The 17,547-nt window shown below is 43.1% G+C and overlaps 1 protein-coding gene across 7 annotated transcripts in view; it reads left to right on the top strand.

The window, feature by feature from the left end:
- The window catches only part of VTI1A (vesicle transport through interaction with t-SNAREs 1A), a 432,905-nt gene that overhangs the window by 108,637 nt on the left and 306,721 nt on the right, over positions 1-17,547 (top strand). For all 7 annotated transcript variants that reach the window (XM_056530379.1, XM_056530385.1, XM_056530378.1 and 4 more), the window contains one exon: positions 12,921-13,005. In XM_056530379.1, coding sequence (XP_056386354.1) covers positions 12,921-13,005 — 85 coding nt within the window. The remainder of the gene's footprint in view (positions 1-12,920; positions 13,006-17,547) is intronic.

Genomic DNA, 17,547 nt, shown 5'->3' with positions numbered 1-17,547 from the left:
CAGTACTGGTCAGACCACACATGAAATACTTACAGTACTGGTCAAACCACGCATAGAATACTGTGTACAATACTGGTCAGACCACACATGGAATACTGTGTACAATACTGGTCAGACCACACATGGAATACTGTGTACAGTACTGGTCAGACCACACATGGAATACTGTGTACAGTACTGGTCAGACCACACATGGGATACTGTGTACAGTACTGGTCAGACCCCACATAGAATACTGTTTACAGTACTAGTCAGACCACACATAGAATACTGTGTACAGTACTGGTCAGACCACACATAGAATACTGTTTACAGTACTAGTCAGACCACACATAGAATACTGTGTACAGTACTGGTCAGACCACACACAGAATACTATGTACAGTACTGGCCAGATCATACATGGAATACTGTGTACAGTACTGGTCAGACCACACATGGAATACTGTGTACAGTACTGGTCAGACCACACATGGAATACTGTGTACAGTACTGGTCAGACCACACATGGAATACTGTGTACAGTACTAGTCAGACCACACATGGAATACTGTGTACAGTACTGGTCAGACCACACATAGAATACTGTGTACAGTACTGGTCAGACCACACATAGAATACTGTGTACAGTACTGGTCAGACTACACATAGAATACTGTGTACAGTACTGGGCACCAGTGTACAAGAAAGATATAGTGGAGCTGGAGAGGGTTCAAAGACGGGCAACCAGAGTAATACGGGGAATGGGAGGACTACAGTACCCAGAAAGATTATCAGAATTAGGGTTATTTAGTTTAGAAAAAAGAAGGCTTAGGGGAGACCTAATAAATATGTATAAATATATCAGGGGACAGTACAGAGATCTCTCCATGACCTATTTATACCCAGGACTGTATCTATAACAAGGGGGCATCCTCTACGTCTAGAGGAAAGAAGGTTTCTACACCAGCACAGACAGGGGTTCTTTACTGTAAGAGCAGTGAGACTGTGGAATTCTCTCCCGGAGGAGGTGGTCATGGTGAACTCTGTAAAAGAGTTCAAAAGGGATCTGGATGCATTTTTGGAGAAAATATAACCTCTCCGGTTACGTATACTAGATTTATAGGGACAGATCGTTGATCCAGGGATTTATTCTGATGCCATATTGGATTCGAGAAGGAATTTTTACCTCTAGTATGAGGGTTTTTTGCCTTCCTCTGGATCAACTCAGTAGGGACTCATTAGGGTTATAGGTTGAACTTGATGGACTCTGGTCATTTTTCAACCTTATGAACTATGTTACAAAGTGTTATCATACTGTACCCCAAGTGATATCATACTGTACCCCAAGTGATATCATCCTGTACCCCAAGTGTTATCATCCTGTACCCCAAGTGTTATCATCCTGTACCCCAAGTGTTATCATCCTGTACCCCAAGTATTATCCTGTACCCAAAGTGTTATCATCCTGTACCCAAAGTGTTATCATCCTGTACGCCAAGTATTATCCTGTACCCCAAGTGTCATTATCCTGTACCCCAAGTGTTGTCATCCTGTACCCCAAGTGTCATTATCCTGTACCCCAAGTGTTGTCATCCTGTACCCCAAGTGTCACCATCCTGTACCCCAAGTGTCATTATCCTGTACCCCAAGTGTCATTATCCTGTACCCCAAGTGTCATTATCCTGTACCCCAAATGTCATTATCCTGTACCCCAAGTGTCACCATCCTGTACCCCAAGTGTCACCATCCTGTACCCCAAGTGTCACCATCCTGTACCCCAAGTGTCACCATCCTGTACCCCAAGTGTCACCATCCTGTACCCCAAGTGTCACCATCCTGTACCCCAAGTGTCACCATCCTGTACCCCAAGTGTCACCATCCTGTACCCCAAGTGTTATCATCCTGTACCCCAAGTGTTATCATCCTGTACCCCAAGTGTCATCATCCTGTACCCCAAGTGTCATCATCCTGTACCCCAAGTGTCATCATCCTGTACCCCAAGTGTCATTATCCTGTACCCCAAGTGTCACCATCCTGTACCCCAAGTGTCACCATCCTGTACCCCAAATGTCACCATCCTGTACCCCAAGTGTCATTATCCTGTACCCCAAGTGTCATTATCCTGTACCCCAAGTGTCATTATCCTGTACCCCAAGTGTCATTATCCTGTACCCCAAGTGTCATTATCCTGTACCCCAAGTGTCATTATCCTGTACCCCAAGTGTCATTATCCTGTACCCCAAGTGTCATTATCCTGTACCCCAAGTGTCACCATCCTGTACCCCAAGTGTCACCATCCTGTACCCCAAGTGTCACCATCCTGTACCCCAAGTGTCACCATCCTGTACCCCAAGTGTCACCATCCTGTACCCCAAGTGTTATCATCCTGTACCCCAAGTGTCATCATCCTGTACCCCAAGTGTCATCATCCTGTACCCCAAGTGTTATCATCCTGTACCCCAAGTGTTATCATCCTGTACCCCAAGTGTCATTATCCTGTACCCCAAGTGTCACCATCCTGTACCCCGAGTGTCACCATCCTGTACCCCGAGTGTCATTATCCTGTACCCCAAGTGTTATCATCCTGTACCCCGAGTGTCATTGTGTATTATGTTTTTTATTAGAGTCTAGGAGGGTTCTGGGATTTTGTTGGCCGGGGGTTCAGTTGCGGGCTGCACTATTATTGTTTTTTATACTATTGTTAAGTGTAAACAGAGCCTCATTTACAATACTAATAAGTATGAACAGAACATTACCCCCTCTGCTTCCACTAGTGATGACTATTTTATTATAATATTATGAGCCCACACTTCGTTCTTCTTCCACATTTTGCCCAGACATTTAATAGAACGAATATTCCAATTTGCTGTCGTTCTAATTTTGCCTGTGTCGATCTATTGGTATTTCTTTGGATATTAAACCAATAATGACGGCGGTGGCGCCTTCAGAGGAACGAGATGAATGAAGTCCCATAATTGATATTAGCCCATGTCACGTCTTGATTGCTTTTAATTCCGGTCCCACCACAGTCTTCAGCGCTGGTAAATAGACCCCGTATCTTCTTCTACCCCCTCTTTCCTTTCCTCGTCTTCACTTTCCACCCGTCTTCTATGCATCGGGTGATTGAAGTAATTACGGTGCCCCTGTTGTTGGCGCTTCCCTGACCTTCAGCGCCGATCTTCTATCTGCTGATCTAAATGCATTGTTTTAATGATTTTGCTTCTCTCGCCCACTCCCCAGCCAACACATACACACACCGAGCCAGCAATAAAATATCAAGGAGAGCTTTGATGTGGCTGCAGTTACCTCCCTGCTCTGGCCTGCATTTCAGAGATGTGTCACCTATGCCAGAAGGGAATAGGGAAAATCACGTTTTGAATGGTAATGATAACATACTAATCACTTCCTCTCTTTGAAGATGGAAGCGAGATATTCTGTCAGCATCCCCAGCTGCTACAGCTCCGAGACACTGGTCTAGGTGTATTAACTTAAGTGTGTGTGTCAATACAGCTCGCATGCCTGCCATCCGCAGGGGCTCATTAGAGCCGGGGGTCTCGCTTCACAAGACATCCACTCACATTAAATGCGCAACGCCTCCTTTTTCATCATCGTCATTAGAATTATTGTTATTATTTATTAGGGATGCGGGGCCTCTCGCTTTTGTTCCACGTTGGCAATGAAATGGCATCTGTCACGCGGTACAATATTTTAGTAAAAAAAATTTTATTTTAGCAATAGGGAGAGGAGGAGGTGTGGGGGGGGTGGTGTTGGGTGCTGGTGACAGACAGAGATCTCGTTGTCTTCAGTCGCAATTTGTTTGTTTGCATTGGTACAAGGAGGGTCAATGCAGATCGCAGACTGATGCTGCGACACAGAGCTGGCAGTCAAGAGAGCGGGTTATCCCACTGCAAGCTGTAGTTAGAGGTGGTGAATGCGGCGCGGTGACGATGGGGCTTTTGTCGTGGGTTCACCCTTTACGTCTGCTACCTTCCTGGCACTTTACGTCTGTTTGGTAAATTGGACCTTGGGCCAATTTATTTTTTGTTTTTGTTTATTTTATTTGTGCGTTTTATTTGTGTTTTAAAAATAAACCAAAAAATAAAATAAAATGAAAACACAAATAAAAATTAAATTAATTTAAAAAAATGAATAAACTTAAATACGGTAACTACAAATATTACAAAAATATATAAATATATAAAATGAAATAACTCATTTATTTTATTAAAGAAGCACTCTGGTGGAATTTTTTTTTTCTTTTTTCTTTTTTTTTTTTTAAATCAACTGCTGCCAGAAAGTTTATACAGATTTGTAAATTTCTTCTATATGAAAATCTTAACTCTTCCAGTACTTATCAGCTGCTGTATGCTTCAGAGGAAGTTGTGTAGTTCTTTCCAGTCTGACCACAGTGCTCTCTGCTGACACCTCTGTCCATGTCAGGAACTGTCTGGAGCAGAAGAGGTTTGCTATGGGGATTTGCTTCTGGCGCATACAGCAGCTGATAAGTACTGGAAGGATTAAGAGTTTTTTTTTCTAAAAGTAATTTACAAATCTGTTTAACTTTCTGGAGCCAGTTGATGTGAAAAAAAATAGTTTTCCATCAGAGTACCCCTTTAATTATTATATACATTTTAAATATTTATGTTTTATATTAGTTAGCTTTTTTATTTTTCTACTTTTGTGTCTTAGAGATAATGGATGTGCGTCTTTTGACTCTAACACTTTTTTCCAACAATTTCCGCCTTCATTTAAATTAGCAAATATCGACAGCTACTCACCTTATAAAAATGGCGACGCTTTAAAGGGGTTATCCAGGAAAAAAATTTTTTATCTATCAACTGGCTCCAGAAAGTTAAACAGATTTGTAAATTACTTCTATTAAAAAATCTTAATCCTTTCAGTACTTATGAGCTTCTGAAGTTAAGGTTGTTCTTTTCTGTCTTAAGTCCTCTCTGATGACATGTGTCTCGAGAACCGCCCAGTTTAGAAGAGGTTTGCTATGGGGATTTGCTTCTAAACTGGGCGGTTCCTGAGACAGGTGTCATCAGAGAGTACTTAGACAGAAAAGAACAACCTTAACTTCAGAAGCTCATAAGTACTGAAAGGATTAAGATTTTTTAATAGAAATAATTTACAAATCTGTTTAACTTTCTGGAGCCAGTTGATATATAAAAAAAAGTTTTGGCCTGGATAACCCCTTTAAGATTTTTATATAGAAGAAATAAAAAAAATATCAAAAAAAATAATAATTTCCTCTATACAGCTGCTAAAAAGTACTGGAAGGGTAAAGATTAGAAGTAATTTACAAATCTGTTTAACTTTCTGGCACCAGTTGATTAAAAAAAAAAAAGTTTTTGCGTGGAATACCCCTTTAATTCTGCCATCCTGAGGGCTTAATGTTTGAAAATGTAGTTAAAATGGAAATTAAAAAAAAAAACATTATTTGCATTGTTTCAGCTATTTAGTGCAGTGTTTCCCAACCAGTATGTCCCCAGCTGTTTCAAAACTACAACTCCCAGCATGCCCGGACAGCCAAAAGCACACTGGTTGGAAGCCCTGATTTATTGGAAACTAAATATTTAGCTGGAATGGATTGATTGCGTGACATAAACTAAAATAATTAAAAATTCTTTCAAAATAAATATTTCTCAAATTTTTTTATTTTTTTTATTTGGCCCATTTTTTGAGCAATCAAACGGCCAAGAAAAACTTCCTAATATTTACCCATTGAATTCTGTTGAATCTGATGGGGAAGGGTTCTTTGTTCACATATCAGCCCCAATTTACTATAGGAGTTTAAACTATAGTGGGGACAGTATGGTGATAGCATTTTGCTCTATTAATGTTTAGCATTTCAGCTTTTTACGTAAGATGTGCGCTTGGCTTTCTACTTTTTCAAAATCCGTGTAATTTATAAAATTTTCCGCCCTTTTCTTTTAGCATCTTTTTCTCTTTCATCTTTCGTTTATTAAAAAAAAGAGCTTCAGTAAGTGGAAACCTCTTTGGTGCATGTCCAAAAGTTCCCGACATGTGAAAATAACATTCAGGAATAGAAGTTAAAAACTCTATATAAATTTAATACGGAAATGGGAAAAAAAAAGTTATGTATTCATAAATCTGGACCATAGTGTAATTTTACCTCATTAAAATTAAAGGGGTACTCCGCCCCTAGACATCTTATCCCTTATCTAAAGGATTGAGGATAAGATGTCTGATCGCGGGGGTTCCACTGCTGGGAACCCCCACGATCTCTGCTGCGGCACCGGTGCACGGGGCGAACTTCACTCACTGCCTGATGTTTACCGATGCAGCGCTGATGTCATGGCCACGCCCTCTCGTGACATCACGGCCATACCCCCTCAATGCAAGTCTATAGGAGGGGGCGTGGCTGCCGCCACGCCCCCTCCCATAGACTTGCATTGAGGGGGTATGGCTGTGACGTCTCGAGCCTCTGGTACCACAGCCGACGTTCTAAACAAATCCCCGGGTGCTGCAGGGAGATCGCAGGGGTCCCACTGGCGGGACCCCCACAGTCAAACATCTTATCTCCTATCCCTTTGGATAGGGAATAAGATGTCTAGGGGCGGAGTACCGCTTTAAGTCTTGGTGCCTTTTTGCCTGTTCATGTGCTAAAAGAAACAGTTGTATTATGGCTCACAATTTGGGAGGTATTTTAGCCCACAATGCGTTTCAACTTACCGTAAAATACCAAGTTACGAGAAGCCAAAAAGTCTCAAAATATGACACAATGATTAGCTGTTTTTTCTTACAGACATTTCTGTGCAGATGTTCTCCAGATTTAAAGGGGTACTCCGGTGGAAAACATTTTTAAATTAACTGGTGCCAGAAAGTTACGGTAAATAGATTTGTAAATGACTTCTATTAAAAAAATCTTTACCCTTCCAGTAACTTTTAGCAGCTGTATGCTACAGAGGAAATTCTTTTCTTTTTGAATTTCTTTTTTGTCTTGTCCACAGTGCTCTCTGCTGACACCTGATATCCGTATCAGGAACTGTCCAGAGCAGGAGAAAATCCCCATTGCAAGCCTATGCTGCTCTGGACAGTTCCTGACAGGGACAGAGGTGTCAGCAGAGAGCACTGTGGTCAGACTGGAAAGAACTACACAACTTCCTCTGGAGCATACAGCAGCTGATAAGTACTGGAAGAGTTAAAGGGGTATTTCAGGCAAAAAAATTTTTATATATATCAACTGGCTCCGGAAAGTTAAACAGATTTGTAAATTACTTCTATTAAAAAGTCTTAATCCTTCCAATAGTTATTAGCTTCTGAAGTTTTCTGTCTAACTGCTCATTGTTGATGTCAATGTCCCGGGAGCTGTGCATGATGGGAAAATATCCCCATAGGAACTGCACAGCTCCCGGGACGTGAGTCATCAGAGAGCAGTTAGACAGAAAACAACAACTCGACTTCAGAAGCTAATAACTATTGGAAGGATTAAGATTTTTTTTAATCGCAGTAATTTACAAATCTGTTTAACTTTCCGGAGCCAGTTGATATATAAAAAAAAGTTTTGGCCTGGAATACCCCTTTAAGATTTTTATATAGAAGAAATTAAAAAAATATCTAAAAAATAATAATTTCCTCTGTAGCATACAGCTGCTAAAAAGTACTGGAAGGGTAAAGATTAGAAGTAATTTACAAATCTGTTTAACTTTCTGGCACCAGTTGATTAAAAAAAAAAGTTTTCCCACTGGAGTACCCCTTTAAGACATCTGCGGAAGCTTCTACTAGAGACATTAGGATACATCGACTGTCACTTCATATTCTACAAGGGGTGATGGAAGCTTCCACCAATGATTCCTGCCTTTTGGAAACCATCTAACATTAATGTGATGATGATAAAAAGATACGTTTAGGTCAGACTGCGTATAGGGATATGGATGATCTAGACGAGTCTACGGGGTCGGGTGTTATACAGAATATGGAATAGAGAGAATTCCCTTTTTAGAGATTCTTTTGAAGGAATAACAGTTTGAAGAAAATTCTAAATTTTGTAAAAGATTTAATATTTCTTATAGTGAAGGAATGTAATGGATAGAGAGTCATTTCGGGTGGAATTCGAACTGAATTTGAGGCAGATCCTCACTTGGAATAACCCGTTGAGTACTATGGGATTTATGATTCACACAGAGTAATTTCTGCTTGGAAATTCGGGACCCAAATCCGAAGAATTAACATGTCAGGTTAAAGGGGTACTCGGCTGAAAACATCTTATCCCCTATCCAAAGGATAGGTGATAAGATGTCTAATCGCTGGGGTCCTGCTGCAGCACCCCTGTCATTCGGTGCATGGAGCGAACTCCGTTACGCCCCCTCCATTGACGTCTTTGGGAGGAGGCGGGATGGCTAGCCATGATGCTCCCTTCCCATAGACATGAATGGAGGGGGCGTGGCTTGACGTAATGAACGCAGAAGTTGCAAGCGTCCGTGTTCCTTACGCCGCCACTGCCGGCCCGGAGGTCGCGGGGGTCCTTTGGATAGGGGATAAGATGTCTAATCACTGGGGTCCTGCTGCAGCACCCCTGTCATTCGGTGCACGGAACGAACTCCGCTACGCCCCCTCCGTTGACGTCTTTGGGAGGAGGCGTGATGGCTAGCCATGATGCTCCCTTCCCATAGACATAAATGGAGGGGGCGTGGCTTGACATAATGAACGCGGAAGTTGCAAGTGTCTGTGTTCCGAACGCCACCACTGCCGGCCCGGAGGTCGCGGGGGTCCTATGGATAGGGGATAAGATGTCTAATCACTGGGGTCCTGCTGCAGCACCCCTGTCATTCGGTGCACGGAACGAACTCCGCTACACCCCCTCCGTTGACGTCTTTGGGGGGAGGTGTGATGGCTAGCCATGATGCTCCCTTCCTATAGACATAAATGGAGGGGGCGTGGCTTGACGTAATGAACGCAGAAGTTTCCGTGTTCCTCACGCCGCCACTGCCGGCCCGGAGGTCGCGGGGGTCCTATGGATAGGGTATAAGATGTTTTCAGTGGAGTATCCCTTTAAGTAAAATCGATTAAGTCAATGGGTCTTTGTATTTTTATTCAAATTCCTACACCAAATAAACACCAATTGCACAAAATTTCTGCCTCATGGTAACATTGAGCAGAATGAAGTTTTCTCTTCCCAAGTTTCATCGAGAAAAATGTCCTCATCACTTTTCTTAGTGTGAACATACCCTAAGGTAGAATGAGGGGGAAAAAAATGGGAAAAAACGTAAATAAAGTGAAATTATTATTATTATTTTTTTATTATTGTGGTGCATTCTGCCTTTTGATTGGTGCAAAGTGAATGCAATACTGTCGGAGCCTGGCCATAAATTAGTCTTTACTATAACATAGTCCCTTGAGAACTAATTTGGCTGAAAGATGTAGGTGACTAAGTGACAGAAAGGAATGTATGAATAAAGAGGAAAAATACCTGGTTCCACAGCGCAGTCCACAAATTCAATCAGAAGATGATGGATGTATAAGATATTTATTAGGCCAGGGTGCAACGCGTTTCGGGGCTTAGGATCCTCTTCATCAGGCGGATAGGCATCATCAGGCAGATGGGCATTTATGTTGTACTATGCCGGATGGGTAAGCTGCGGGTTTGTGCTGCGCCGACACATGTGTTTGGCTACGGCGGGTCCCGGGGCGCACGCGCATTGTGCCTAATCCTCGGACTCAGTCCGGTTCCAGTGCGCGTGCGCTCGGGCGCCGTCTCTCCCTACATGGTGTGAGCGAGCGCATGCGCTGTCTTCTCCCCGGCCGTCATCATCAGTATTATCGGAAGTTGGCGCAGGCGCTGCAAGTTCGGAGATGCACGTTCTCCTAGGGCGTTTAGTTTGTTTCAGATGCGCTCCAGGTATTTCTAATCTGTATATGAGGAATGTTTTTAATGTATATGTACTTCAGTATTTTGTTATTTCAATACATTTATTTTATTATGCTACTTCCGCTCATGGAGGCCACGCCCAATGGGTGGAGCTTCATTTGGCGCCAAAAAATGGTTTTATTTAAGGACACCAGTTTGTCTGATATGTTATGATGCCTATCTGCCTGATGAAGGGGATCCTAAGCCCCGAAACGCGTTGCACCCTGGCCTAATAAATATCTTATACATCCATCATCATCTTCTGATTGAATTTGTGGACTGCGCTGTGGAACCGGGTAATTTTCCTCTTTATTCATACATTCTAAGTGACAGAAAGGGCAGTCCCATGAGAAATAACATGACTTACGGGTGACGGTTGGAGGAACCTATGGGTGACTGAAGAACTAGAAGGGCTGACGGGTGTGGGTGCTCGGAGAGGGGGCCAGCTCTCATGTGTTTCTTGTCTTGTCTCGAAAATCTTCCACTCACGAATTGTAAGTGTTTTGTACCAATAAAAATATTTGAATAGTGTAGACGGTGTGTTCAGGACAGTATCGCTTTCGAGTGAAACAGAAAGATAATGGGGGGGTATTTATCAAAGGATTTAAGTGTTTTTTTTTTTCACGTAACTTTGGCGCAATACTTTGGCGCAGTGTCTTTTTGCGCCAAAGTTTGGTGCATCTTCTTCACTGTCATTTTTACAACTTTCTCAAAATCACACGGTCCTGTGTGTGATTTCAACTTTAGTCAGTAATTCATCATTTGCGCCAATCGATCTTTGGCGCAAATCCCATTTTTTTGGGCGCAAATCACCGCCAAGAAATTTTGCACTTGGAAAACACACTTGGAAAAGCAATGTAAGAAAATTTAAAGGCGTCAAAATACATTAAAAATGGCTGCTCAATACTATCCTGAGGAACCTTCGCCTTCCGTTGAGCCAGCATTGGACATGGCCACACAGGTTCAGGAAAGGTAAGCACTAAAGCAGTGGTCTCCAGTCTGCGGACCTCCAGATGTTGCAAAACTACAACTCCCAGCGTGCCCGGACAGCCGTTGGCTGTCCGGGCATGCTGGGAGTTGTAGTTTTGCAACATCTGGAGGTCTGCAGGTTGGAGACCACTGCAATAAAGTAACCAAAAAAAAAAAAACTACTCAAGTGGAAAATAAAATCCATTTCGCATGGTGGCTATAAACCCCACAAAAGAAAAAAACTCATGTCGCTTGCTGATATACTGCAGGAGGGACCCCGAAATGGCTGCTCTACAGGGTAAAATACGCGTCCTCTGTGGTGGTAAGTTCTGTGTAAAAGGCGCTGTGAACAGATGATTTCAACATTTGCGCCAAAATTACTAACAACTTGCACCAAATGATAAATTTGGTGCATGTCCTCGAAAACCAAAGTGAAAAAAAAAAAAGGGGTTAACAGGCAAAATTGATAAATACCCCCAATATGACTGGTAAATCTGGAAGGCAGGAACCTATGGGTGACCGAAAAACCTTCCCATGAGAGCTGGAATGGCTGACAGGTGCCGGGAATCCACTTTCTTTCTCAGAAAAGTATCTGGACCCTTAGTACATTTGATGGAACTCTGATGCAGATATTAAAGGAGTACTCCGGTGAAAACTTTTTTTCTTTTAAATCAACTGGTGGCAGAAAGTTAAACATATTTGTAAATTACTTCTGTTAACAAATCTTAATCCTTCCAGTACTTAATAGCTGCTGAATGCTACAGAGGAAATTCCTTTCTTTTTGGAACACTGATGGCATCACGAGCACAGTGCTCTCTGCTGACATCTCTGTCCATTTTAGCAACCATGCACCTTGCAGTGCTGGGGACTTGGGTTCAAATCCCACTGAGGACAACAATAAATAAAGTGTTATTATTATTATAATAACGTCAGCAGAGAGAACTGTAGGATCCCCGCTGCGGCACTGCGCTATCATTACAGCACAGAGCGAGTTCGCTCTGTGCGTAATGACGGGCGATACAGGGGATGGAGCCGCGTGACGTCATGGCTCCGCCCCTCGTGACATCACTGCCCGTCCCCTTAATGCAAGTCTATGGCAGGGGGCGTGACAACCGCCGCGCCCCCTCCCATAGACTTGTATTGAAAGGGGCGGGCCGTGACGTCATGAGGGGCGGGGCCGTGACGTAACGATGCTCCGGCCCCTGTATTGCGCGTCATTATGTGCAGAGCGAACTCGCTCTGTGCTGTAATGATAGCGGGGTGTCGCAGCGGGGATCCCGGGGTCCCCAGCAGCGGCACCACGGCGATCTGACATCTTATCCCCTATCCTTTGGATACGGGATAAGGTGTCTAGGGGCAGAGTACCCCTTTAAGTAATCACCGTACACCAGAAGGAAACCCAATGGACCCCATTCAAAGTCAGAGGTACCCATTGGGATCCGTTGTTGTCCACGGAATCTCCGTGTTGTTTGTCACTGGGACCCAAATCGAGCTCCCGCGCAGATGTGAACCCAGCCTTAGCTGGAGGTATCCAAATTGGCACACATTGCATGTGAACAGGTGTGACCTGGGCAGATTAGATGCAGAGTAGATAAACTCCCGAGCACATATTATTATTTTATTTCTTGGAATGACCCTTGGAACCTCTTAATGTATGAACCCTTCAGAGCCGAGGCTAGCTATACAGAAGGAAGCCTCAGAAGCAGCCTGGGAGTGTCAGACATTGAAGCTTCATCTGCCATCCTAATTATTAAGTAGCAAGATAAAAACTGGTATAATTTGCCACCGAGAACCATCGAGCATTAAAAGTCTTTTGCATCTTTAAAGTAAGCCAAAGGGTTTAATTCCTACCTAGCGGAGGCCTTCACCCACCTTCTGTATCGATCAGAGGCTCCGGCACCCGCAGGGGGGACTTGTTCTGGCTTAACACTTGAAAGACTTTGCCTTCTCCCAGAGTTTTACATTATAACATTTTAATTGATTAATTAAAGAAGCGACATTGGTGAACCTCCACCTGACACCTTTGTTTGATCCTTGCAAAATTTGTGTTTTATTTTCTTTTTTTTTTCTATTTTCTTTTTTTTTTCTTTTGCAGAGGGCTCATCTGTTGGATAACACAGAGAGGCTGGAGAGGTCATCGCGGAGGCTTGAAGCTGGATACCAAATAGCGGTCGAGACCGGTAAGTGTCCTGATGTCCAGAAAATTATCTTACTTTATACAAGAAAATCCTGTTATCTTTCATGTCTGCTTTAAAGCTAAGAAAGGGGAGCAGTTTTTATATAAAGGAGTGCAGTGTATTAGACACGTTCCCCCCCACTTTATACTTTACAGTTCTTATTTCATTCTGTTTCTATATTACCCATATATATATATATAATTTTTTTTTTTGGGGGGGGGCATCTGTGGTCCCTATTGCTCTTTGTTCGCGATAGTTACCCGAAACAAGTCTGTGCATTATAAAGACGTCTATTGTGCATCAGATAAATCTACATGTACCTACACAGCAGCTTGTTTTGGCAGAAAGCACATGGTTTTCTGCAACCCACGAATCTTGTGTGTAGTGTAGTGTAGTTTTGTGCTCAAAAGTTTGCATACCCTGACAGAAATTGTTTAATTTTGGTATTGATTTAGAAAATATGACTGATCGTGCAAAAAAAAATAAAATAAAATAACCTGACTTTTATTTAAGGCTAGTGACTATATGAAGGCATTTATCATCACACAGTTGTTTGGCTCCTTTATAAATCATAATGATACTAGAAACCACGCAAATGACCATGATCAAAAGTTTCCCTCCCCTTTAATGTTCGGCCTTGTTACAAGGTGTGACATGGGTTACAATGATAATTAAAGGTTAATTTCCTACACATGTGGCTTCTTACAATACAGTGATTGTCTGTGTATAAATACAGTAGTCAATGAGTTTGTTAGCTTTTACATGGATGTATTGAGCAGGTGAGATACTGAGCCATGGGGAGCAGAAAAGAACCATCATCTGTGTAACAAGGGAATGAGCTTTATTCAGATGGATATAAAAAGATATCCAAAGCCTTGAACAATGCTGGTCAGTCCTGTTAAATTACTTAATAAGAAGTGGAAAATATGGGGAGCTCTTGATACCAAACCAAGGTCAGGTGACCAAGAAAGATTTCACCACCACTACTAGAAAAATTATTCAGAATACAAAGAAAACCCCACCGGAGACCTCAGGAGAAATTCAGGCAGCTCTAGAAATAACCCAGCCCAGCGGCTGATTAGACCAGGACTCTAACTCTTACCTGACCAGGGAGCAACATGCACAGCCGGGCCAGATGCGACCATTACAATTATTATATCTGATTCTTCAGTCTCATCCAGACCTGAATAATTTGGATGGTGATAGGGTGCGTTCCCACCTGGTGTATACGCAGCGTATTTCACGGCGTGCAAAATTTGCGGCAGCAGCGGGAAATATGCTGTGCATTCCTCACTCACTATACACACAGGGCTTTCTGGCGGCAGCCCTATGTGTGCAGCGAGTTTTGTAGGCAGAGCCGGGTGTCACAGTCACGCCGGCACATGGCCCCGCCTCTAAAACTCACTACACCCATAGGGCTGCCACCGGAAAGCCCTGTGTGTATAGTGAGTGAGGAATACAGAGCGTATTTCCCGCTGCTGCCGCAAATTTTACGCCAGGTGGGAACGCACCCTTAAAGGGTACCTTTCATCTAAAAAACTTTTGATATATTATAGATTAATGTCTTCAGAATAACTTTCCAATAGCTTGTTATTAAAAAATATGCTTCTTTCTATTTAATTTTCCACTTAAAAAAAATGACCACTAGGGGTCTCACTACCAGTCCCTTTTTTTTTAAATAGATTTCAGACTCATGCTGGAGTCCTAAATCTCAGACTGCAGCTGGGACACAGACAAGCTCCGCACTGCTCCCAGGGAGCAGTGCTGAGCTTGTCTGTGTCCCGGCTGCAGTCTGAGATTTAGGACTCCAGCATGAGTCTGAAATCTATAAAAAAAAAAAGGTTTGCGGACAGGACCCCTAGTGGTCATTTTTTCAAAGTGGAAAATTAAATAGAAAGAAAGATATTTTTTTAATAACATGCTATTGGAAAGTTATTCTGCATACATTAATCTATAATATATCTAAAGTTTTTTTGATGAAAGGTACCCTTTCATTGGCAATCCATTAACTTCATCTTGACAGGCTCACCTCTATAATCTTGGGTGAGTACCGTATTTTTCGCCCTATAGGACGCACCGGCGTATAAGACGCACCCAATTTATAGGTGCAAAATCTAAAAAAATAAAGATTTTGAATCCAATAGTGGTCTTCAACCTGCGGACTTCCAGATGTTGCAAAACTACAACTCCCAGCATGCCCGAACAGCCGTTGGCTGTCCGGGCATGCTGGGAGTTGTAGTTTTGCAACATCTGGAGGTCCGCAGATTGAAGACCACTGCATAGGAGGTAATACTCGCGTGTCCCCGCCGCTCCGGACCAGTCACCGCTGCCCTGGATGTCGCTCCATCGCTGTCGCCGTGTCCCCGTCGCTCCGGAACGTCTCTGCTGCCGGCCGGGTATCCTCGCTCTCCGTTGCCGCCATCACGTTGTTACGCACGCCGACGCACGTACGCGACGATGAGGAAGGAGAGCGCCGGCCATACAGGGGATCCCTGAACGTAGAAGACACCGAGGAGGCAGGTAAGGTCCCTCCCGGTGTCCTGTAAGCAATAACCCGGCTATTCAGTCAGGCTGTTCGGGACCGCCGCGGTGAAATCGCGGTGGTCCCGAACAGCCCGACTGAACAGCCGGGTTAGTGTCACTTTCCCCTCAGACGCGGCGTTCAGCTTTGATCGCCGTGTCTGAAGGGTTAATACAGGGCATCACCGCGATCGGTGATGTCCTGTATTAGCCGCGGGTCCCGGCCGTTGATGGCCGCAGGGACCGCCGCGATAGGGGGTGTATTCGCCGTATAAGACGCACCGACTTTTTCCCCCCAGTTTTGGGGAAGAAAAAGTGCGTCTTATACGGCGAAAAATACGGTACTTGTGATATACTTTACTCTGCAGAATTTTGAATCTGGAGGTGACTGGAGTATAGGACATGATCTAACTCAAGATCGGTGCAAAATAAAAGAAGTTAAACTATAATTTAGATAAGTTCAACTGTGTAGTGCGGCCGATCCGTAGAGGTTTCCTTTTAGCCTTGATTCAGCAGCTTGCGTTGTGATCGGTCGTCTTCCTCTTGAGGAACCAAATTAGATCTAATAATAAATTAATTGACCAAATGTTTCTGGTGCGCACGTCACTGGGCACGCTTCCACCAGTCTCCCTGTGGCATTTCCCATACCAGTTGTCTCACTAATCAGCTGTCACGGATTCACAGGTTGTAGGGAAATCGCAGAGCAGTTTTGTTCCGTAATGTGGAAATTAGCGAATTGTCAGCGCTTCGGGTTTGACATACGATTTCTCGTTCTTGGCGTCTAATGATTCCAGTGGTGGGCTCACTGATGTGCTTCATAAATAGCGAGGTTCCGAGACAATCCGGCTTGTCACATTGATGGGTATATGTGTACCGCTCTGGCGTAAAGCTGGGCGACAGTGGTTATTTTTACATATAGAACGAACATATCCATATAAAAGCAAGAAATTTCTCCACATTATGTCATTTTTGGAAAAGAAATGCTAATTTTCAGCATCTCTGCATTACCTGTCTTCTTGCTACTCTGCTCTTAGTTTCTTAAAGGGATATTCCGGGATTTTGGTTCTTTGAACTTACGGTAAGTCAGGGGCCGCAAAGTTAGTCTGGTTACTACTATACTTCACTTAAACATGTTTTGTGGCTGCTATCAAATTTCTTTGTCTTCATTTTCACCGTAAGTTCATTTTCTGCAACCTACAAAATTAATGTTGTCTCAGATGTTTCCCAGCTTGCCGTGCGGCCCAAGACAATACATCACAAGTTAGGTGCTAAAGGGGGCTTGGTGTCTTCAAAACTGCAATTGAACGGACTTCAACCCACGTGAGCCCAGTGAATTTATCTTAGTGAACTCCATTACTAGCAGACTGACTAGATGACCAGGTGCAGTGATCCAACACCACACCCTCTCTTCTTAGCCAGACTATTTAAGGGAAATGCAGGCAGCATTATAGAACCATTTCAGTGATGGATTTACATCCAAAATGGAGCCTAAAGCATGCCTGCTAGATCAGCTAACAAAAATAATCCTAGAGTGCTTCTTTTTAGGGGAGCAGTGGTCAGACATGTGTGCTGCTGTTCCATTCACTCGCTACGTGGATGCTGAAGATATCTGAGGTACAGTATTTGGCTTTATCTGTCCTTTTTATACAGAGTGAATAGAGCTACAGCGATAATTTTGGTCCCGGTGGTCGCACCTTCACCGATCAGACAATTATTACTTCTCTTGTGAATAGGTGATAAGTTGTAATGTCGAGATAAGTGTAATAGACAATTCATGTCAAGAAAACTCCTTAATGTATGACGCCTTCTAAATTTACAATATTTCTAGGAAAACCTAGCAGGGTGGTTGTCATCCAGAAACGATATCGAAGCAATGTATAGGTTGTCTTATCTTTTAATATAGTTATGGATGACCACCATTGATATCTTGTGCTGCTATACTGGAAGATCACTGAACTCAGCAGCAGGTACTCCCAAATTATTTCAGCAAGCGTACTTTAAAAAAAAAAAATTATTATAAGATTC

The sequence above is a fragment of the Hyla sarda genome, chromosome 7 (assembly GCF_029499605.1).
Source record: "Hyla sarda isolate aHylSar1 chromosome 7, aHylSar1.hap1, whole genome shotgun sequence".
NCBI classification, from domain to species: Eukaryota; Metazoa; Chordata; class Amphibia; order Anura; family Hylidae; genus Hyla; species Hyla sarda.
The sequence above is the reverse complement of the archived record's forward strand: the minus strand, read 5'-3'. Positions and strand labels throughout refer to the sequence as shown.